This window comes from Plectropomus leopardus, chromosome 12 (assembly GCF_026936395.1).
Source record: "Plectropomus leopardus strain MGB_pleo_1.0 chromosome 12, ASM2693639v1, whole genome shotgun sequence".
In the NCBI taxonomy this organism is placed as follows: Eukaryota; Metazoa; Chordata; class Actinopteri; order Perciformes; family Serranidae; genus Plectropomus; species Plectropomus leopardus.
In genome coordinates, this window is record NC_142187.1 from 11,982,966 (window position 1) to 12,006,500 (window position 23,535).

At 38.4% G+C, this 23,535-nt stretch overlaps 2 protein-coding genes across 3 annotated transcripts in view; both read left to right on the top strand.

Moving 5' to 3' along the window:
* The first annotated feature begins 1,718 nt into the window (after positions 1-1,718).
* Positions 1,719-10,822, top strand: LOC121951711 (ETS translocation variant 3-like protein). 2 transcript variants are annotated; one of them, XM_088085296.1, is made up of 6 exons: positions 1,719-1,828; positions 3,195-3,252; positions 5,663-5,894; positions 6,248-6,374; positions 7,776-7,863; positions 9,974-10,822. In XM_088085296.1, the coding sequence occupies exons 2-6, from the start codon at positions 3,195-3,197 to the stop codon at positions 10,285-10,287; spliced, it is 819 nt and encodes a 272-aa protein (XP_087941422.1). In that variant the 5' UTR covers positions 1,719-1,828; the 3' UTR covers positions 10,288-10,822. The 2 variants fall into 2 exon arrangements, with proteins under 2 accessions (XP_087941422.1, XP_087941423.1); XM_088085297.1 differs by having other exon boundaries at positions 9,977-10,822.
* Positions 10,823-11,477: 655 nt separating this feature from the next.
* lig1 (ligase I, DNA, ATP-dependent) overlaps positions 11,478-23,535 on the top strand; it is a 62,803-nt gene continuing 50,745 nt past the window's right edge. Inside the window, exons 1-5 of the mRNA XM_042498151.2 lie at positions 11,478-11,653; positions 12,306-12,374; positions 13,227-13,407; positions 19,062-19,218; positions 20,812-20,949. Of these exons, the coding sequence (XP_042354085.2) occupies positions 11,637-11,653; positions 12,306-12,374; positions 13,227-13,407; positions 19,062-19,218; positions 20,812-20,949 (562 nt within the window). The 5' untranslated portion in view covers positions 11,478-11,636. The remainder of the gene's footprint in view (positions 11,654-12,305; positions 12,375-13,226; positions 13,408-19,061; positions 19,219-20,811; positions 20,950-23,535) is intronic.

Consider the following 23,535-nt stretch of genomic DNA (forward strand, 5'->3'; position numbering starts at 1 on the left):
AAGTTCAATACCTAGATCATTTCTGATCAATTAGATCAATCTCTTTAATTTTTTTCCTAATAAGTGTAATGCGTTTTTACCTTAAAATGTAGAAAATGTATTCTGTTAAATGTCACAATACTTCCTTTTTATGTCTGTGTATTTATCCTCTCATGTATATGTGATTTTTTTGTTAAAAAATAAAATTTTGAATGTAAAATTTAAATATTTCCATGTTAAACAATTAAACATATCAAACATACATCCATAAATGTATTAGTAATTAATAATGATAATAATAATCATAATAATTGTAATAATAATAAGGGCCATTAAATGCTCTTACACATTTTTTCAGGGATTTACTTATAAACTACTTATATCTTGATAATGTGATTTCTTGCATTTTTCTAAAATTCTCTCCGTTTGTTTTGTAATTCATCCTCAGTTTCACTGGTGTGAGACAAGCACTTGAGACTTGAGTGCACTGTGACTGAAAACACCCCCCAAAATAAAACCCGATACTCCTCAGTATCTTTATCCCCTGTAATCACCATCATGTAAAATGTGTCACCACCTCTAACAGCCTCTTCAGCCCGTGTGGCTCAGTATTGAACAGCCTGTTGACCTTGGTCAAGGTCACTCCTGTCGAGTGAAAAGCAGCTGTAGTGGAGTAAAGTGTTGCTCTGGTATTGAGTTCATCACCTATTTGATTTAGTGAGGAGAAAACCTCCAGTCACCTTCACTCCACTCAATCATATCCTCCCCCTCGGCTCACCATAATACACACCAATCCTCAGCGTATTAGAGCGCCTTCACCTATTTCCTCCCGGCTTACTTTATTTCTTTTTCCTTGTGCTTCTTTTCACGTCTGACCCTTTATACTCTCACTTGTAATGATGGTCATCAAAGCCTTTTTTACTGTGCCCTTTGTCACTCTGGGTAATAGCAGCAGTTGACCTCCACTCAGCTCTGCTTACAAACACCTCCCAGAGAGCCTCCTTTTTAGTGCTGCAACTAAATTGATCTCCCAACTTTTTTGGGGGGTGGGGAATTGATTAATTGTTGAGTCAATAAAATATCCAAAAAGCAGGTAAAAAAGTGTCATCTACATATCAAGTCAAAGTTAATATAATTAATCTGTATGTTTAATATAAAATAAATCCCCCAAATATTCATTTTATAATGATATTAGACAATCATATTGCTGGATTAATGATAGAGCTGAAGTAATTAGTGCATTGATTAAGTGATTGAAGTAAAATTAATATGTAACTAATTGGATCATCAATTAATGATTTTTGAAGCTGAAAATGCCAAAAAAAGAGAAGTTTTTTATGCTTTAAATGTGAGAATTTGCTGCTTTTATTTTTCATATATGACAGCATGCTGGGTTTTGGGGGATAAAACAATGAAATGGAGGGGTTTTAGATCATTTTTGAGCGAAAAAAACCCCAAAATAAACATTTTTTTTGTTGGAGGGGACAAATGTTCTTAATATTGAGGGGGCACTGTCCCCTGCTCCCACACTGAAATCTACACCTGCGCTTTTGACACATAATTTATGTTGCTCAGTTCTTCATCCTCAACAGGCATCAACATCGTCATTTTTAGGTCTTTTGGTTTTGACTCTTTCTGGGCTGGGGGAGAGAGGGAGGGATATTGTGTGAGAGAGGGGTGGGTGGGGGTGTAAGTGTGTGCATGTGTGGTTAGGGGTGAGATCAGATAGAGGGTTTAAGATTCGGTCCATCCATCCTTCAGTCCTCTCAGACTTGAAGTGGGCCGGCAGACAAACTGATCATTGTTATTCATCTAACGAAGCTTTTTTCCCACTCCAGCTCCAATCAAGGTAACAGGACCAATTGAATTATTATCACACTTACACAGGAGCCTTTAATTAGCTCGCTCTTTGTAAACGAGATGATTGTAAGGGAGAATTCTTGTTAGTGATTAGTCGAATTAGATCTGAAATTTGTCTGCTTTAAAAAAAGAAAAAGAAAGAAAAACTCATTTTCGACCCTTTGTGCTTGACTGGCATGATGATTCTTACTTATTGTTTTTAATTGTAGCATCCAGAGTCATTCTGGCTGTCATTAGATTGATGGGGAATTTGCATGTTTGGGCACTTAGCAGATGCTCTTATGCAGTAGAACAGGCTTCAATTTGTAGTTAACTAACAAAAAAGCCAATAAAAAGGGAGGAATACAAATGTCAGAGCCAAAGTTTGGATACAATTGCAGAGGAAACATTACATTTTACTGGTATTTGTTTGCAATCCTCTTTCAGCATGATTGCGGTTTTATTGTCTAATGTTTTAATTAGTTTTTTGTTTTGGCCTTTTGAAAGCAGTACTTGTTTAAGTCTAAACATCACCCTAAAAGTAGGATGTCTTTGGCTGTAGCTCTCCTAGTTTCCTGATAATGTCCCTGTGACCCTGCAATGATCATGTGTGAGTGCACTGCTGCATGGCAAAAGGAAATAAAATAAGAGCTAAGGGGAGAGCATCAGTTTTTTTTTTTGTTGCTCCAAGATAAGAGGATATTACAGCTCGTGGAAGAGGGCTTATAGGAGAGGAGACATCATTCAGTGGGGGAAAAGGGTTATGTGAAGTACTTCTTGAAGAGATTAGTTTTCAGCCTTCCAGGGAAGATGGTGGGTGCCTCTGCTGCTCCGATTCGCCTGAGAAGGTCATTGTGTCTGTGGGTGGACAATGTGTGTGTGTGTGTGTTTATGGGATGAAATTATAGAAAAATATAGAAAATGCTAAGCAGGGTCTGCAGGGAATGTGATGTTTTTGCACATTCGCTGTAAAAGAGTCTGATTAGCTCTAATCACAAATCGGCTATTAAATTAGTGAATGTAATTTCAAGCACATTACGATCTGACAGAGATCTATAAACCTTCTTTTTTATTTACAATTATTATTGATATTGATACCGTCTGGAGATCAGGAGTCTGTTCTGGGCTTGTCATTGAATTAATAGGTGTGAAGATGATTTAATTTTCTAAGTGATATTAAGTGCAGAAGTTGCTGCAATCAGTTACATCTGCACTCTGTTGTGATGGCTAATTTAACACCACATAAAAGCTAATTAATATTTCTCTTAAGCTGCTTTTTTTTTTTTTTTTTTGCTTTTTCTCCCTTCTCTTAGTCCACTCCAATGGTGATCACAGTTATGAAGATGATGTGTTTTTATTTTGCGGTGTGTTCTTAGATGCAGTGTAGCTGCAGCTCTGCAGCAGGACACCTTTCATCGCCTTACTGGAGTCGAAGTAAGTGTGTGTTCGTGCTCCTTGTTCGTCTCAGTTACACGTGTTTGGGCTTGCGTGGGTTGTCTGTTGTGTAGGAGAGTCATAATACATTCGTTCTTTGCAGTGTGTGACAGCCTGTAGCATGATGCCATGGTAAAAGTAGATAAAAATCATGAAAAGCAGTCACCATGCTGCAGGCAGTCTCTGTCTTGACCAATCACAAATCAGTGTTGTGCGTTGGCTTGTTTGACCTGTCATCATTGGCGTCCCTTTTAGCTCAGTCACAGTCATTTTTCTTTAATTTGATTTCGCAAGTTAAAGGAGTAGTGTGTTAGATTTAGTGTCGTATAGAGATGAATGCAGATTGTATTTAGCTGAAACTTCTCCCAGTGAGAATTTCTTCAGTGTTCATTGTTCAGGAGGTTTTTACCGATAGCTGAATAATCAGCAGAGGTCCCCTTCTCTCCTGAACAAAACAGACCAAGTGATTTAAACCAGTAAAATCATGTTACAAATCATTACTTCTTCTACAATGTTTGGCGCGTCACAAACACCCAACACCTGCTATGTATGCTCACTTCTTTTTCTCTGATAACTTAATGTGTGCTCAACTTATTTCAGATCCAGACATTCAGGAGATTTTTACCATGAGCCAAATTATCCTCAGAGGTCTCTTACTCTCCAAAACTGATGGACCAGGTGATTTAAACTGGTGAAAACACTGAATAAAGCTGTTTCACGGAATATTGGAGCTTTCCCATGATGCTTGTCTGGGAGGGCCTTCTAATTATGGCTGTTGAAGCAAAAACACAAATGGCCGAATCTTTAGCCAGTGTTTGGTTTGTCCATTCTGGCAACATGGCAATGTCCATATTGCAGGACCAGCTCCTTATGTAGATATAAATGGCTCATTCTAAGGTAATGAAAATACAACAAATCTTATTTTTAGGTGATTAAATACTAAAGAAAATACACTTTTTACATTCCATTTCTACCAATACATCTCTCTAAATCCCACACGCTGGACCTTTAAAACCTTTAAAAGGCATGCCAATTAGAAGATCAATACATCTTTACGTAAACATGAAACTACATTCGACGGCTGGTTAGCTCAGCATAAAGAGTGTCTGTCCAAAAGTAACATAATTGTTCTGATGTTACCTAGGCAACAGAAAGCCTAAAAATGTCAAATGAAACCTTTAAAAAATGCTTCAACACAGAGGTGCAAAATTGCCCAGTTGCCAGAAGAAAAATGTTGGCATTGTTGTCCGCTTCCTGCAAACCACAGATACATTCAATTTTTTACATATCTTTTATGTTTTTACATGAATTTTTTCTGATTACATATCGTCTTCGGGCGCAAACCTTGTATCTCCACATTTGATTTATTTATTCATTTATTAATTTTTTTCAGAAATTAATTCCATTGGTCATCCTCTACGTCTATCAGTGGGTTTTACCATTTCTTGATCTTTATAACATGAGATTTTGGCCAAATGTATTTTAAAAAAAGGTAAAAATGAGCACACACATAGAAACTAAAAATCTTGTAACCTGTAATATAAATAGATAATAACTTATGAGGCCATTAAAATAAATGGCAGACAAAACACGCATCTCCACATTCGCTGTGACAAATCCTTCTATGTTCATTAGAGCTCGATTTAAGTTAAATATTACCAATATAGTGACCCATGCAAGTATCTCACCATACTCAAAGACAATATTTAAACTTTGATAATGCAGTGTACAGCCATTTCAAAACCACAAAACCACAGTGTTTATTCTAATTCCTGAAAAGGAACCATTTTGGACAGCAGTGATATACATATATATATATATATATATATATATATATATATATATATATATTTCTGCTGACTTTATGATTGGCAGGTGGAGTGAGTTGGTAGACAGTATGACACTGTGGCAAGATGACTGCCAAGCTGCAGACTACTGTTCAAGACCAGAAAACAAAATTGGTTGTTTTTTCAGACATTGGCAGCATTTTTGTTAATCTGTGATTGTGCCACCAAAAATGGGTGTTTAAAGCCAAAGCATGATTATTTCCTAACTATAACCAAGTGGATTCTGTGCCCAAACATTTGCATTTGTATTTATTGGGATCATTAGTTGATGCAAATACATCAGCTATTCTTCTTGAGGTCCACACAAACCAGAACCACACACTAATTACAGAGTTGTTGAAAAGTATAGAAATATTTGTGGTTTGCAGACACGAACAATACCAACATTTATTATGGCAACTGGGTTGCGTACCAAACTGATGAATCCCAAGACAAACTACACAACTGACAAATAAATTAAGAAGCAAATTTTCTTGCAGGGACTCATCAATACCACAATACTTCAACTAGCAATTAGTAGGATGTCAGTGAGTCTTTTATAAGACGTCCTCATGTCTCTCCAGCAGTGCTCTTCCCCGACTGGGCCTACAAACCAGCCTGGTCACCCGGCTCCAGACAGGTCCAGCTGTGGCACTTCCTGTTGGAGCTGCTGGGGCGGGGCGAGGGCGGGGCCATCGGCTGGGGAGGAGAGTGGGGCGAGTTCGTCATCCGGGACCCTGAGAGGCTTGCCAGACTGTGGGGGGAGAGGAAGGGCAAGCCACACATGAACTACGACAAGCTCAGCCGGGCACTCAGGTGATGGAGCCAACATATTCATACTGACACATAAACAGCACGCACACACGCACACGCAGAGTTCCAGAGAGTGTGTGTAATCCTCCCTCTCTGTGCAGCCTCTCCCTCAGGCTGATGCTGTAAATAAAATGTTCTCCTCACCAACATATGTTGTCATATTAAAATTTAAAATGTAAAAATGCCCACAGATGTAACACATGTCATTTGGGAAGCATCTAAAGTGCCCAGCAGGAACATGAGGGTATACCGTAGACATACTGTACTCTCACAGCCTGGCATAAACACACCCACACACACACTTCCTGTAGACACAGGCAGAGTGTAGTCTGACACAGAAAACATTTTACTTACAGATACTACTACAACAAACGCATCCTGCACAAGACCAAAGGGAAAAGATTCACCTACAAATTCAACTTCAGCAAACTCATCCTGGTCAACTATCCAGGATACCCGCCGCCACCACCGTCCAGCCATCAGGTCACTGTCTCGTCTCTTCATCTCATATCACAACTTAAAGGACCTCACTGTTTGGGAAAGTGGCTTCTCTTACATTTATTTAAATTATTATTATTATTTTTTAAAACAAACCATTTAGTCTCCCCATTGGTTTATTTCTTATCACATAAGATCCCATTGATCAGTTTCCCAAAACATGGGTCTAAGTCCTTTGAGAAGAGAAAAAAAACTTTAACCCCTTGAAACCTGACATCGCTTTTCCTGAGCTACTTTCAGACCTTTCACAAGAATTTAAATCTTTGAACCATGAGTAAATTGGTGCAATTTGTTTCAAAAACATGAGGGAAAAGGTAATTAGCAACAAATTGAAAGAAATTAGTAGATTTAGATTTAAAAAAAAAAAAAAAAAAAAATAGGGAAAAGATTTAGAGAAAAAGGTAAAAACTATGGAAAAAAATATATTTAGAATTATTATAATACAATTTTTAAAATTATGTTATACAATTATTACAAAATTGGGGAAGCACTTTTTCCAGTCTTGTTTGCCTCATTTGTGTTTTTTCTTTCTTTCTTTTTTTTTTTTTTTTTTTTTTCTTCTTTTCTTTATTTTTAGTAAGCTAGTCTCCAGATAATTTTCTTTCCGTTCTACTTATTTATGCTATTTTTTGGTCATTTCTTTGACTGCTAATTGCCTTATCCCATGATTTGGAAACAAATCAAGACAATTTTCTCAGGTTTAAAAGGGTTAAAGGAATTTTTTAAATGAGGCTGTATGAGGAAGTAAAAATAATTACCTTAGCAGTATTATTCCGTAAAAATGGGCCAACTGTAATAGAAACAATTGCTCCAACTTTATCATTTAATATAAAACTGGCTCACTTGAATAGAAATCATTACTGAAACTTTATCATTTAATATAAAACTGAGTGACTGGCTGATCCCCTACTGTGGAGGAGAGTCAGTGTGTTAAAGCTATATGATGTTCGCAGGCGTACAGAGGGCTTTAGGTTACCTGCTGTCCTTTAGAAAGCACCATCATTTATAATTGAAGTAGAAAAGCACTGCAAAAGTGCAGTCTATTCACAATGTAGTTTATGTAAATTGAAATCCCAGGAATAAAACTCATAAACATCATGTATTATAATTAAGTTTTCATTATATTTTTATTCTAAATGAGCCGGTAAGTGTACAAAATATCAAAAACACTTCTGACTATTAAGTTCATCAATGTCTTCATCATCTGGAGTGCTTGTTTAACTCCTCTACCTCCTCACATCCGCTTTGATCGACAGTATATTTAATAAGTCACTAATAGAGTCCTGGTGCTCCTAATGTTTTGTGCACTGACTTTATTGTATTGAAAGCTCCATGTTCCCATTTCAACCATCCCTCCATCTCATCCTCCATCCCTCCATCCTGCAGCTGCAGAGCGGCCCTCATCCCTTTCCTCTCCTCCCTGCTGACAGCGGTCTTCCTCTGTGTGGAGGAGCAGGGTCGGTGATGGACAGAGGTAAGAACACAGCCATCAGTGATTCCCGTGTACAGCGGCAGGTGCATCAGCAGGGTCCAAACACGGCTCACAGTGTGCCTACGATGATTGGCAAAGGCGTTCGTTCTGTTTTTATTGTCCCAGTGTTTGTTCTGTCTGTAGTCGGAGAGCGAAGGCAAACACCAGAGAGTTTTTTGCTCGAAAAAAGCTAGATATTGGATCTGAGAATGAAAAGATTAGGTGTTGTTCTGTACTTTTCTTATTGTCAACAAATCCCAGTAAAATGCCAAAATCAACATGTGTTGGTCCTTAGCTGTTGGTCCTTAGTCTGGAGCCCCTATGGTTTCTACAGAAGACATAAATTTTAAAAATGGGCTTTAAGGTTCAGCTATAGTCATCATACAATACAGAACTGCAAAATGAAATGCATCTGTAGCCCCCTCAACGCTACACACAGAGAAAATGTATGAACAAATGAAAAAAAAGAAAAGAAAAACTAAATTATATTCATAACAAAGATTAATAATAATAATAATATAAACTTTATTTACATGATCAAAATCAGAATTTGGAAAGTGCTTTGCAAGACATATGGGTATACCATTTGAGAGAAATATAACCAAAAAAATTTTTGATCCATACAAATTTACATGTGACATATTTATTGCATACATATATGAACCTGCATACTCACATAAATGCAAACATATATTTATATATATACTTTTTAAAAAAGGCTCAATAATTTCCTGAAACAGCTGGGCACTGCAGGTTGTTTTTTTGCAAACATTACTCAAACAGGAAGAAATTGTTTATTTTGGGGGGAACTATTTTCAGCCACAGACTGATACACATTTGATGCTCTAGTGACTGTTAAAAGCTGCAGGATTTATTTGGGTGCCTGTTTATAGAGTGAGATTTAACCCAGAGCAACATTGACTCATTGATGGGTTTTTAAAAGTTGACTGACAACAATGGAGCTCTACGGCTCTATGGAAGAGGACATATCAGGCTTTACACATATAATACTAAGTATTCGCAGAAACTGCAGTATTACCTGGATATCAAAACACTTTTCATCTGCCTTTGTCTTTAACGTGTCACTTTTCCATCCTCTCATATTCACACTGCATTGACATCACTTTACTCATACTCAATTGTGTGTTTGCTGCAGAAGTCCCGAAGTTTCTTTTAGTTCAAGGCACGAGGAGATTGCTTTCATGCTGTGTCTCACATGTATAATTCTTTCTGTTTCAAGGTGAAACGAGAAGCGTGTTGTTGGAAATAATGCAAGGATGCGGTTCAGTCTTGACCTTCAAGACAAATTCTGGAGTTTTTTTTTAAACTGAATAAATTCTGTGATATGTTTTGAGAGTCAACACCACAAAAAAAAAAAAAAAGACTTGCACCTTGAAGGTTGTAACACTGTAGGTGTAATATTTAGTATTTGTTAGGCCATTGGTTGGAACACCATCAATTAAGAACCACGAATGTTACAAATAGAATTATAATAATGAGAGAGCCGTGATATAAAATGCATCAAATAAGGTTTCTTTTGACACAAACATCTCAACTAAAAGTCCCCATACGTGTGCTTTTAGCTGCATTTTATGGTCTTCCTCTGCAGAATGTTTGTTTAATTGCAATGACGATAGCTAAGTTTAACCCTTTGAAAACTGAGCAAATTGGGCTGATTTCTTTCAGGAACATAGGAAGGAGGCAATCAGCAATAAAAGAGGAAATGACCCCCAAAAAAGGAAGAAATTTGAAAAAAATAATAATAATAATAATCATTTTTTAAAAAAAGTACAAGAAAATTCCCGGACGTTTTTGTAAAACTACCGAGGTCAAGATTAAACTTTTTACTTTTCCTAATGTTATTGTATTACTTTTGCCAGAAAATTGTAAAATATGTAAGTTGCATTGTGCAGCATCAACTAATATTTTCCTGCGAGTGAATTAGGCACACTCAATTTTTCAAGTTAATTCTGGAAAAAATAAGTTTTGAAATGTAAATGTTGATCTGAGCTCCTGTTGGGTTTTTTTTGTGTTTTTTTTCCCCACACTTGAAACTCATGATGACAATTTCTTTTGCATCGTCCAACTGATGTGACTCTTTGTTTCCTGACAGCAGTGCAGCCTGCGCCTCACCCCTTCTTGCTCCCCTGCTGCCTCCCTAAGCCCATCCTGACACCCCGGGCTCTCCACGGCCACTTCCCCTTCATCTCCGCCCCTGCTCACCCGGGTGTCAATCTGAGGGAATCAGGCCTCCCACCTCTCCCCTCAGCCCTCCACGTCAGTACCAACGGCTGGCCACACAAGAGCCCCGCAGGGTGGCGTCTGAACCACATCAGTCGAAGCCTGTTTGGTGGGGTGAAGCAGACTGATATTCAAGGAGAGGAGAGGAGAGCGGGGAGTGCTGCACAGATGGGGGAGACAGAGTGAGGGAGAGGAATAAGCTACAACAGATGGACTGCCTCAAATCTCTCAAATACACACTCTTTTTGTGTTGTGTTTTTTTTTAGATCACTGTACAGTAGTTTATTATTCATTCAGTTATTTATTAACTTGGATCATGATGTGTGTTTTGTGTGTGTTTCTTTTTTTAAAAAATACTGAGGAGGCCACTTTTCTTCTGTCAGCACTTCACGGCACAGTCGGGGAATTGCACTTGTACACAATTAACAACATGGTGCTTGCATTTGAGTAAATAAAGCAGAGCACTCAACTTACATTATTCAGCTGTTTGTCTTGCATTCTCCATCCTACTTCATGAAAATAATAAGAGCTGCATAAATGATGCATTTAAAAGTACATGGTGAAATTTTCATGATAGAAGCTTTCATGTCTTCTCTCCAGCATCAGGACCAGCCGCTGGTGTCTGCAGTCAGCACTCCCACACAGCAGGGGGCAGCAGCATCTTTGGCATCCCATAAACTTCACAGCACGGCTTTTCCCGGGAAAGAGCTAGAGCTGAGATGGGCAAAATTATAAAGAGGTATCACTCTGTTGATGTTTTCCAGGTACCACGAATTTAAATCTGTTTACTGGGAAAATGCAAGATATGGTTTACTTGTACACGTTTGTTGTATGCAAATAGGACTTTTATTTTTAAATGGACATCTTTATATATTATCATTATATTAATCTGTGTTTGGTAACTTCAACTGTATTTAACTACATAATTTATGCTGATTTTTGGTACACTACATTCAACCACTATGCTATCTTTCAGTAACAGAAATACACACTGTTTGTTAGGGCTAACATGTTTACGTCTACTTTCCTCTTCTATTTTCTCTATACTAGGCCAATCTAGTAAGACTAGTCCAAAAAAAATTGAAATCCTTTATTTGTACTTTATTTAATAGCAATGATAATGTTTTTTTTGTGTAAGAAAACATACTTTTCAAACCCACTTGCGGCTATTGGGGTTCTGGGGATAATGTTATTTGAAAAATACAACAAACAAACAAACAAACAACAACAACAACATTCAATCGTTAAATCATTTTGGACCAGCTCCCCCCCTCTCATGAATAACAAGCAGTCCCTAATGGTCAACTTTTGCAGACCGGAACCCGGTTCAGATTTTACTTGGCGTGTGACTCTACTTCTTATTTTGACGATCTCTGGCTCAGATGTCATTTTGGCGCCGAATATTTTAAGTATTTTGTCATTCTGCAGCGCGGGAGTTGGTGTTTTTGTGTGTGGATGTTGGACTCTGTGCTGTTATTTAACTATTAGTCTTGATTTAGTGTCAAAATCAGGTGAAAGAAGAGTTAACAGACAACATGCAGCGGAGCATCGCGTGAGTACAAAGTTGAGAACCAGGACTGGTTTCTTTTTAGCACGCTGTTAGTGACAGTTAGCTTATTGACTGCTTAAACTTGTAACAACTAACCTGCAACCTAGTTAAATGTATTGTGAGTTGTGTTTAAAGGTCTCAAAGTGTCGACAGGGTGGTAACGTTAGCTTGACTTTAGTATAAACAGCGCTACCTGTAATTTAGCGCTAGCATACATTTGTCTGTTTAGGTAGGTTTTACTTTTTGCTACAACAGCGGAGACTAACACCAAACTCCTGTCGTTTAAAAGAGACGTTACCGTGTCTGTTAGCTAAACTGAAACCGTTAGCTTTTTTGTTTTGACGCGACAACGAAGAAGAGCTAGTTGAAACTACCACAACACTAGCTACGTGAGGCTTGCTAACTTATGTCTGCTAAGTTAGCAATGTGGAAATCAGCTAAAGTTACGCACTTAACGGTAATTTATTTACTAACGAGCAAACCGTTTCACCGCCAGCCCACTAAGATGAAGTTACACACACACACACACACACACACACACACACACCAGCTGTCATGCGTGTGGTGTTTAAAGGTGCATTTGTATTTCACACTGATGATCAGTATGCTAACGTCCTTCAGACATTAACTGTTGTTCTTCCTCTTTCATCATCAGATCCTTCTTTCAGCCCAAGTGCAAAGACAAGGATATTCAGAAGAAAACCACAGATGAACCAGTGAAAAAGTAAGATTTATAGCCACACCGATTGGGAGGTTTATGCACTACACCCATGTTATGCAGAGCTGTTACTACAACATTTTCTGTCAGCTGAGTGTCTGCAGGAGAAAACCTTGTCTGCTGGCACTGAATTTGTAGCTGTTGGCACTGTCATGCAAATCTCCCTTCTGGTCTGAACCCATTGATTTCCCATTGTTTTGTCCATACTAGCTCATGTTTGTGGAACTGAGATCTCCTTTTTTTTGAAGGATTATGCCTCTTATTACACATGTCAGATTAGTAAAAGAATGGAGATATCATTATCTGTCTAAATCCTTATAAAGAAAAAACCTGCATTTGTCCAGAGAAGAATATGAGAAGAATATTTCTGTAAACCATATCGGTGCATCGGCTTAATTTTCAAACACACATTTTGTGTTAAATCTCCACAGACAGTTTAAATGCGAGCAATTATCTTTGAATCACTCTGAATCATAGATCTTTTTTGCTTCGCAAAACTTTTTGTAGCAGTTAATCTAAGAAGATGATAACTTCTGTTTCTGATCTCTGAGCTGCTTTGATGATAGCGTTCATTATCGCCAGACTGTATCATCTTTAAAGTCTTAAAACCCGTCTTTAATACCCTTTATGTAATGATCTTTTCATCATTACGTTGACCTCTCTTTTTATGACTCAAGCCTTGATTTTATACGTCTCAGCTGTATTTTACTGCTTTTGCTATTGATTCAATCCTTTCTAGAATGCTGAATATAACATTTTGTGGCTTTACCTTTAAACAGTACCATATGAATGAGGCTTATGGCTTAAATATATTTGAATTACATGGTGTCTTAACTGTGTGTCTGTGCTCATCCCCAGGCCTGTCAAAAGCCCCCTCAAGGTGCAGAATGGTGTCCAGGAAGCTGATTCACCCATCAAGAAGGTTGCCAAACGCACCCGTCAGATCCTGGACAGCGACGATGACGAGGCTCCGGTTGTGAAAGAGCAAGTCGTTACTAAGGGACAAGGAGACAAAGAAGCTGTTGGTAAAACTGGAAAGGTAAAAGGCAGTTTATTCTTTCTTCAGTTTCGGACACCAGAGTCTCTTTGAATCTTTCAGTTAATCACATAACTGGAATATTTGGTGACATTTGTAGGAAAACAGTTTGATGGAATGTCATTAGTTGTTTTTCACATATGAACTTGTTGCTCTTTCGCACATGTAGCACACAACGGGAGATTTTACGTGTCAGATGCTTTTTCGTTTACTGAGAAAACTCTGTTTGGTTTCGGCAAAGAATGAGGGAGGCAGGATGTAATGCAAAAAGTTTGCTGTCAGCATTGCAGTGTTTTGTTTACATAGCTGCCTTGTAATTTGGTCATTAACAACCAGGTCTCTGGTTGTTCCTTGAATTTGTCTGCAGGGTTTCCCACACATTCACTAATTTGTGGCAGCCCACCTTGATTAAAACATCTGTCGCCATGTATTGATTTTGTATTTTTGGAGCTGGACCATTCATTAGGAGCGCTGTATCAGTATATATACTGTTTGGTTATCATTGCACACTCAGAGCATAAATCCTACTCTGGGCACAGACTGAGCAGCAGAATGCCAAGTGCAGTGAAAGTGTTAATTACGCTGGGTCTAAAAGTTAGCTTTCACTACCTCTGCAGCAGCTTCTTCTCTCATCCATCGATCTGATCAGCTGCGACTGCATTGACAGATCAGTTATCCACCCCGCGACTCGAACTCCTGACACTCCTTCTGAGGAAAAAAGAAGTCGTGTTCTGCCTCTGCTACCTTTATAGACCCGCAAACACGTCCACAATTTGAGAAGGCACACAGAATGATTAAAAAAGGGAAGTTTGTTGCCCTCTGACCCCTGCTCCCAGGCCCGTTCGTCGGCTACTGCCACACATAGATTCCAATTTTTTGGTAAATCTTGGTCTGACAATCATCATCATCCCTTACAGAGAGAAGTTTCTGAATCTTGTCATCTCTCCAGTTTGATGTTTTCGGTGGGGACTTTGTGTAAATTTCACCTCTCCTTCACCCTCTGATGTTCGTAGTCTTTGAACCAGTCAGAGACATTGTCAATATGTTCACTCACTTACTGTGAATCCTCCGCACGTGGAGCTGCTCTACTCACACATGGACTCAATCAGACATTAGACAGACTTTGTATGAGTGAGCTGGCAGGGTTTCTGTTGAATGTCGCGTCCAACTGATTCGGACATTTGCGTTCTCGCTTACAGCTCCTCCAGTTAATGTCTACGGCTACAATGCATGTGTGAGAGTGGCAAACAAAGCAGATGTACTATTATGTAATGAATGTCTGATGAATTACCACAAGGCGTCCTTTGTGCTCGTACAGTCTAAAAGTCATTGAAAGTGCGTCTAAGTCATTAAATGCTCCAAATCCACATTTTACCCACACAAGCTGAATCTAATGAGACTGTTAGAGCTCCTGTAGGCGTATCAGTGCCCGTTGTTTATTCAATGGTGGGAAAAAACACTGTTGTACAAAGACACAGTAATTGTATGGTGAATCACCATGTCGAATGTATTTGTCAATAAGCCACATAATGAAAAGACCTGATTATCGGTTTTGGCTGTTGCTCAGCCACCTGTTGTTTGATAAACACTTCTCTTAACTGCCCCGTTCATTTTGTTTGTAATATGTTAGTAATTATTCATTATTTGTTCCTTTGAGGGAAGAGATTGTGATGGGATTCACGGTGTTTGTCAGCATGACGCACCCTGCATCACTTTCATACGGTTACAATTATTGAATATGCTTTGTGACAAGGTATTAATACATACACTCTTGCAGTGTTGGCCACAGAGCACCTCCACTAGAGATAAATGTAGGGCAGCAACTAATGATTATCTCTATCTGTGATTATTCTTTTTTGTTTTTTTTGCATTGTTGGTCCATAAAATGTCAAAACAAAATGTCCATCACAAGTAGAGGTCTTCATGGTTCCAACATTTTCTGGGTCAGACAAACCTTAAAGTCCTACAAAGACATAACGGGTATTACAACGAATGTTATCAACTTTCCCTGTTAACCCCGGATTGATTCCCCAGTGTCCGTGCACAAAATTAAGTGTTCAACGCATCATTTGACTCTTAAAATTAATCAAGTGCATGCGGCCTTCTTCCACTTATGAAAAATATTTTAAAAGTATTACAGTATTAAGCAACACTGTTGCGTCAATTCAGGGAAGAGATGAATGCTGGCCAAAAATGACTTATTTTGTGAATTCACTGGTTAACGTATTTATTTTACCACTCTGTTTCTCACGCGACAACTGCAACGAACTTAACACTTGATTTAACAGATTAAATGTTATACTCAAGAACCGCATAAGCACTGTCCAATAATGAAGGATATATGGAAATCACTTTAGTTTTAACCAAATTAAAGTAAAATTATTACTTTTTTCTTTAAATATTATTGGTAATAAATGCCAATAGACTAATCAATTACTCAGTGTTCTATTAGCTGTCGCATACCAGCAGTGTAAAACAGACTTCAGCAAATCGGGACCAAGCATAAAAAAGTATTTCAATATGGTATGGTTTAAAGGAATTATCTTGCATTTTATAGTAGACGTCATCCTGTGATCAGTAATATAGTGATATAATAATAAATGCTGCCTGTGGTTCTATAGAGGTCTTCATTTAGAGCCAGTTGTCACAAATGGATCAGAGAAGACTCCAAAAAAATGAAAAATATAACAACATGCTTGCTCAGATTATCTGTATCACTAATACTGTAGGTTTAAAAAAAAAGAAAAAAGAAATGCAACACGATAAATAGGTAAAGCATAATTACACAGCTTCATGCAGCGGTATTTCTAATGTAACGTTACAACTCAACAAGCTGAATAAAGTGCGTTCACACTGTATTCTCTCAGCTGAAACTCTGTATTGCTCATAGATTGACTATCGACCGACAGTGACACTATTTCCAATGGAGAAAATTAGTGAAAGGCTATTTTTAGCAGAGTTTAGGCGGAAATTTGAAACATTGCTTGGTCTTGACCAGATTACATCTGCAGCATAAGTTACCATAGCAATCTAGCCAGGTCGTACCTGACTCAGCCACTGATCTTGCGTCGTAGTACACCCTTCAGGTCTCAATATCGAGAAATTTCAGAGACTTGGAAGACTTAATCACAAGTTTCCAGATCTAATCAGAGAAATCTAACTTACAGATGTAACAGATGAGAAACATCTACGATAGAGTCAGGATTTCTGGCACAATTTTGCCTGTTCTCAAGGTTCATGGAGAAGGGTAATAGTCAAAAGGTCAAAACTTCAACTCTAATTAGCAGTGTTTCTCGACCTTTTTTTTTCGACTTGTGCTCCCACAGCTCATCAGATAAGCTCAAGTCCCCTTTCATGTGTGTATTAAAATATGTTTTTTAACATTATTGGTTACATAAAAGTGGACACTTACATTTTTTTCAGTGTTTGGCAGGTTTGCAGTTGTACTACTTACTATTAGTAATGACAGAAATTGCGACGTTTATCCAGTACTTTTAGCACTTTTTTGACGTCTTTGCTTACTTTCTAACTAGTTTTTCTGATCATAGCATGTTCTGGTGTTATAGCTCACAATGATTTGGTGGGAGAAATATCCTAATGTGGTTTATTTGTTATTGTGTGAAAATGAAGTTCAGCATCACTGCTATTTGTAATCATATTTGCATTTATTATTCTCCTAAACACAAATATGTGTAATTTTTTACCTTATTTATTTTTCAATTAGCTGTGGTAATTAATCTTTCCCTTCACCCCCTGGCAGCTGCAGAAGTACCCCCTGAGGTATGCTATGTAACCCTGGTTGGGAGTCACTGTTATAAAGAACAACTTAATTGCGATACCTACCAACATATTTCTGCAAGTGACCTTCATCAGGGTCGTCGTCATCACGGATGCTTAAATTATGACCTTCTTAGCCACAAGCTACATGTATATTACCCACCCTTTGTCAGAGAGTCTAGGGGATACTACATAGTTATTAAGGATTGTGGAGATTTCAGTTTATGCAAGAACAACCCTAAAACTATGATTAATTGTGACTATTGAGAAATTTCATGTGTAGGCCTCAACCCTGACTTTTAGCAGTGCCCTGCCTGCTGAAATGTTCCCTGCCTCCTCTTATTCTTTTCTTTCCTTCCAGCAGCCCTCTCTAAACGATGCGCTTCATTGAACAACAAACTTGTTTCCTCACTGATGGAGGTGTGTGTCGTTCAGAGGCGGCAGTATTGTTTTCCAACACTGACTGAGATACCCTGCCTCATAGATTTTGTCGGGGTTTCTGCTGCTCTGTATTTTGCTGTCAGCTCCTCCGTACTGGCAGGCCATTGTTTGACTCAAAACAAACAAAATCTCCTTTTTCTTTTTTTAACCATTACTACAAATTAAAAAAGTGAATACTGTTGTTTGCCTTCGGCAGAAGATGCCACATTGAGGACGGGTGTCACAAACAGTCCACAGTGATCCAGATCATATTGTTTTGATCAGCTGGACAGCGGCCATTATCAGTTTGTGGCATTTTAATAGCCCCTTTTACACTTCCTCTGCAAGGTGGGAATATCGCACTGTTTAGCTGCCTCGCTGTTCTGTATAAAAGGTATGACAGAGTGGTCTTGCCTTTAAGCTACCACAGGAGGTACCAGTAACAGCACCAAAACAATGTCTGTATAAACAGGACAGCCGGCTGGAGAGGATCAATGTGTGTGAACACAATGCGGGAAATTATTAAAAGTGGCTACTAACGGTTAGTGGCTAACTCAGTGAAGAAGAACAGCAGCCATAAATGCTTGCAAATTGGGAAAACAATGAGATTTGGGTGAAATCAGCTGCCATATAACAGAAAGTAAATTATTGTTATTATTGCCATGTTACGCCATTGTTATTATTTAGAAAGCACTGCTGATGTGTCAGTTTTGTTGTGTTATATGTCACACCATCCCGCCGCTTTAGTTTCCATGATGCCGACATGCTGTCTAAGTCCATACACACCCGAGCTGTAGGATGTTGCTGTTGTTTGGCTCTGTGTAAAAATGCAACGGAGGTGTAAAGAAAGTAGCAGCCCTGAAGTGCGATCTCTGTGGAAAAAGGGCTCATGCCAGCTGTAAACTAAAACGGTCAGTGTTAATCTAATTTTATAAATGGATATTACCTCAAGTCAAACCACAATGTACAGTAATCATAGCCATTACAGACTGTATTCTGCCTCTCAAAGTCACAGTTAGGGATGCACGATAATATCTGCACATCGTCGCTATTGGCAGATATTTGCTTTAAAATGAAATATCAGAATTAGCCAACATGCTGATTTCTACTGATATCACAAACCCTTTTTTTACTGACAAAATGACCATGTGCAAAACTGATGTATTTTTCTTACTTTGCACAATGAATGAAAATTACATAAAAATCATTGTATTTTATGTCTCGACCTGCTGTTGGGCCATCGTGATGAGAGTATGAATAATATGATGTTAACTCTACTTCAGAGGAGACTTGATGATCACTAAAATAAGGTGGGAAAAAGTGGATATATAGATATATGCACTGGTTATCTGCCAAATGAGTTGTTATGTATCGGCATATTGGATATCAGCAAAAAAATCCAATGTTGTCTGTCCCCTGTCACAGTAATTGCCAATACCAACACTGCTCATCTTTTTCAGAAGGATGACGTCTTTAAGGCAGTTCCCACCCCTCTGTCCCCTCCACCTGCCCCAGCGACCCCTGTGACCCCGGCAACCCCGGCCTCCTCGGCCTCACCTGGGACCCCCAGCACCCCAAACTCCATCTCCCCCTCTGCGATTGCTAAACGCAAGACTGGTCAGTATGTGCTCAGATTTGATCTTTCTTTAGTTTTTTTCCAGGTTTTTTTCCACCCTTGGCTTACACTAAATCTGTGTTTTTCAACTTTTTCTCCAACTTGCAGCATTTCTGAACTTTGACACCAGTTGAGAATTGATCGTTTTTTTGCCTCGAGCTATTTTACTTGATTACTTATTAGCAGGAGCCTAATGGTGCTAAATACTCATTATTTTACAATGAGGGAAAAACAAGACATTTATCACAAACTGAATGCATGAGAGGTTTGTTCACCAGATGAGGCTGAAGTAAACTTTCCACCCTCCTGTTTAATTTATTTCTTGACTCTCTGGAAGGGTCTCAAACGTTAGACTGACAACCAGACGACTAGATTGTGTTGCATTATTTGTCATTGATTTCATCTGCTGAGCCACGAACACACACCCATCCAGCCCATATTATTATTTTTCTGCGTGTGTTTGCATTGTGATAATATTATTACTGCAGCATCGTCCATCGTCTTGTGATGTATTATTTCTGCTGACTGAGCTTTAATGAAACCAGCAGAGTAAGTCGTGTTATTATTGTTGCTGATTGTCGATCTTTATTTGGTTCCTTTCTGGGTTGCAGGCTTTGGTAATGTTCTTGAAAAAAAAAAAAAAAAGCGTGAACGTAGTGATAATTATGCAGTGTGTACATGGAAGCTTGAACATTTACACGTGCAAGATAAGAGCGGAAGAGTGCTGCAGCTGATGTCTTCTTGCCATACATGTTTGTTATCTGTGAATTTTAAGTAAGGTGCATGAGTAACTATCTGCATTTAGCATAAAAAAGAACGGCCAAGCAATTTTAAGTGGCTCTTTTGTACTCGCTGTACTTTTCATGTCACACCAGGAATGTAGGATTTGAATAGAGAATTTAAGCTACTTAGAGCTACACAGATTTCTAGTATCGCAGCTTTGTTTTCATTTGGGAAGAAACTCCTATTCTTACTCTGTTTCCTTCATCCTACTTTTGCAGCAGGAAAGCGGCTCATTCTCTTTTCATCATCCCCATTCTCTTTGTGTTTGATGACTGCAGTGTTTGCTTTCAGCAGTGGTGCGTTGCCACAGTAAGAGCCCCGCCGCCGCCACCACCACCACTGGAGAAAACATCACATTAAAGCAACTCTAATTTGACCAGAAATTGCATTCTTAATGTCCGGGGTTAATGCTTTCATTATAATATCTAGAAGAAAAACATCACCTACCTGTGCTAGAACCCTAACAAGGACCAAAACACAGACAGACGTGGAACCAAAACTCAAATTACCCTCGAGCACCACTGCTGCATAAAATTACAGAGGAAATTACACTGGAACCTTAAGCTGCTGTGCTGCATAATATCTTTCAGGATGGAATTAGTGTTTTCATTAGCAAAGTACGTATCTTTGATTCTCTTTTTTTCTTTGCCCTACATCTGCGGTAAGAGAACACACTCGGTCGTGTTTTCATCTCCACATCCTCTTTCTGTTTGATCACGGCATGATTTCAGTGGGGATGCCTCTCACTTCTTCTCCTTTCTTCCTCCATTCCCTCCTCCTTTTGAAATTAATGCCTGTCCTGACGTGTGCAGCGAGAAAGATGTTCCCCAAGAGGAGGCTTGATGAGAGCGGGAGTGGCAGCGAGAGTCAGAAAGACGAGGCCGAGGCCAAGGAGGAGAAGGGTCAGCAAAACAAACGACCCCGTGTGGAGAGCAGCGGCAGCAGCGCAGGTATGCCTTCACCTCTGCTATGAGTCTGATAACAGTGCACAGCTCGTGCACGACTGTGGAAAGTCGTGGTGAGAATGGGGGGAAAAAATGGAGGCTTTCTGGGATAATCAGAGTTGGGAAGTTACACAAACAACTTTTGATATATTGGGGGGGGGGCACCAATTATGCATTATAAGTAATTATTATTACTTTGGAAATAAACTCTACATTTAGTATTTTCTATTTTCCAAATTAGAACAAGAAAAGCAAAAACAATAGAGTGACAATATCTATGAGAACATCTCTTTTTTTAAATCATTTTACTATACGTACAATTTTTTTCCAGCTCATTGCTGCACACTGGCGCTGTCCTCTAGCCATTCATATCCAGATATTTGCTGTGTGTACATAACCTGAGGATAAATGTGGTGGGTCCAACTCTGCTTGCTGTTGTTTAGTGGACTGCTTCCCTTGACTGTCTATCAGCGCTTTATGGCACGGCACCAGCTTAAAGGTCCATTGTGTTAGATTTAGTGGCATCTTTTTGGCAGAAATGTAGTATTATATTCATAATTATGTTTTTATTCATGTATACTCACCTTAAAATAAGAATGATTGTGTTTTTGTTACCATAGAATGAGGTGTTCTATCTACATATGGAACTGCCTCTTGAACAGGCTGTTTGGAGAAAGTTTCAGTTGTGCAACCTCACTGGTAGATGCCACTAAATTGCACAACATGAACCTTTAACTTACCTTCAATTGCTGTAGCTTTGTAACTTCCAGAACAAAGGGACGAAAATAAAACAACCATTAAACAAACCTATTAAACACACAACATTCACTTTCTTGTAGGAACTTAATCTTGTGGTAGTAAATACAAATACTTTGTGGCAAGCACAGAAAGTTTTGGACTTACGAAACAAGCAGTGTTAACATATACCAACCAAAATATGTGTTGGCAAAATCCACAAAAAATTTACAAGAAATATCAGTTTCTTGTGTATTATTTAGGGCAGCAACATACACACTACTTAAAATACAGGTAAAAACCCCAGAACAATATCAAATTGTGGAATTATTTTTTTTTTAATCAGAAAATATCTTTAAACTTGCAGAAGTACCACTTTCATGGCTACATGATGGCATTAATGAGTACCCTAAATGGCACTAGTGTTTTCTGATCCTTTGAAAAAGCACTCGCTTATTTTCCACAAAAGCCCACACACTGGTGGTGTCTTAATGAGCATCAACTTGACAGAAAAGCAGTAATTTGATCACATTCGCTCCCCACATTGGCACATTCCAGGGACTGTACCTCGACTGCTTTGTTTGGTGTGTGACACATTTGAGCATTATTAAAGATGAAGCAGAGCTGAAACAATTAGTCAATTAATTGCATAGTTAATCAACAGAAAATGTATCAGCAGCAAATTTAATAAATAATTCAATGTGGCAGTCAGCTCTCGAGCAAAAATGCCAAACATGCTTTGGCTCCAGCTTCTCAAATGTGAGAATTTGCTACTTCTCCTCTTTGTTAAAATGTAAATTAGTAAGATTTGGACTGTTGGTCAGACGGGACAGGTGATTTGTGGACGTCGTCTTTAGCTGCTGCAAATTGTGACAGGCTTTTTTGATTTATAAAAAAAAAAGAATCATATTATCAATTCATGTCGATCATCACTTGTTGCAGTCCTAACATAAAGTGTACTGGCTGATGTGTGTGATCCAGAAAATAATGGCAGGTCAACCTATGAAGTCACAAGGCCATTAGTCTGTAAATAAGAGAGAGAAAAATGTCCAAAAACAGAATAAGGTTCAAAGGATTAAAAACAGAGATGCACCGATTATGATACCAGTGTTCAATATAACCATTTGTCTGACAGCTGATACTGATGTTTATTTTATGTTTGTTGTTGTTATGTTGGTATTGATTCCCCCTCGTGTGCCAGGTAAACTAAGAGATCTTCCTTATAAAAAAATAACTGAGCTGTTTCTGTTTAGATTAAAGTCCTTATACATGAAAAACATTGAATATATCATAATTCCCTCTCTAATATCTGTTTGGTGTTGCTGTGAAAACATCAACACGTCTTTTTTTCGAATCGTTCCTTCTCAGCTTCATCTCGTAAAACTATATTTTTTAAGATTACATTGAACATTTTAATTTACCCTCGGCCAATAATAATTTTTACCGAATAAACCTTGAACACATCATAATGTAACTCAATGCAACCTCTCCGAGGAGTTAGTTTTGGCCACCGGCTGCTGACAGCCAACCTTAAATTGCTCCTCTCCTGCTGATTTTAACACAGATTTGTTGTTTATAATGAAGCATTATCAGTTAAACAATAAGCTGCATCTCCTGATGCATCAATAGTAAGTTTACTGCATCATTTCATCTTAACGGCTTCCCAGGGAAGATCTCTATTCATCCATAAAAACATTTTCTAATTTCCCCAAGACGACGATACACAGTTTGAGCTCTTCTTTTTAAAAACAATAAGAAAAACACCAGCCACTGCCATCTGTAAATGTCCTGGTATTTGCCAGTAGGCCAATGGCAGTCGATAAGGCGAGTATTGGCTGATACCAATGTGAAGCCAAT

Bases quoted from the DNA above. Each gene is read 5' to 3' on its own strand.
- LOC121951711 (XM_088085296.1), top strand. From the start codon at position 3,195: ATGCAGTGTAGCTGCAGCTCTGCAGCAGGACACCTTTCATCGCCTTAC. The intron at 3,253-5,662 runs GTAAGTGTGTGT...ATGTCTCTCCAG, and splicing joins ATCGCCTTACTGGAGTCGAA to CAGTGCTCTTCCCCGACTGG. The intron at 6,375-7,775 runs GTCACTGTCTCG...TCCATCCTGCAG, and splicing joins CACCACCGTCCAGCCATCAG to CTGCAGAGCGGCCCTCATCC.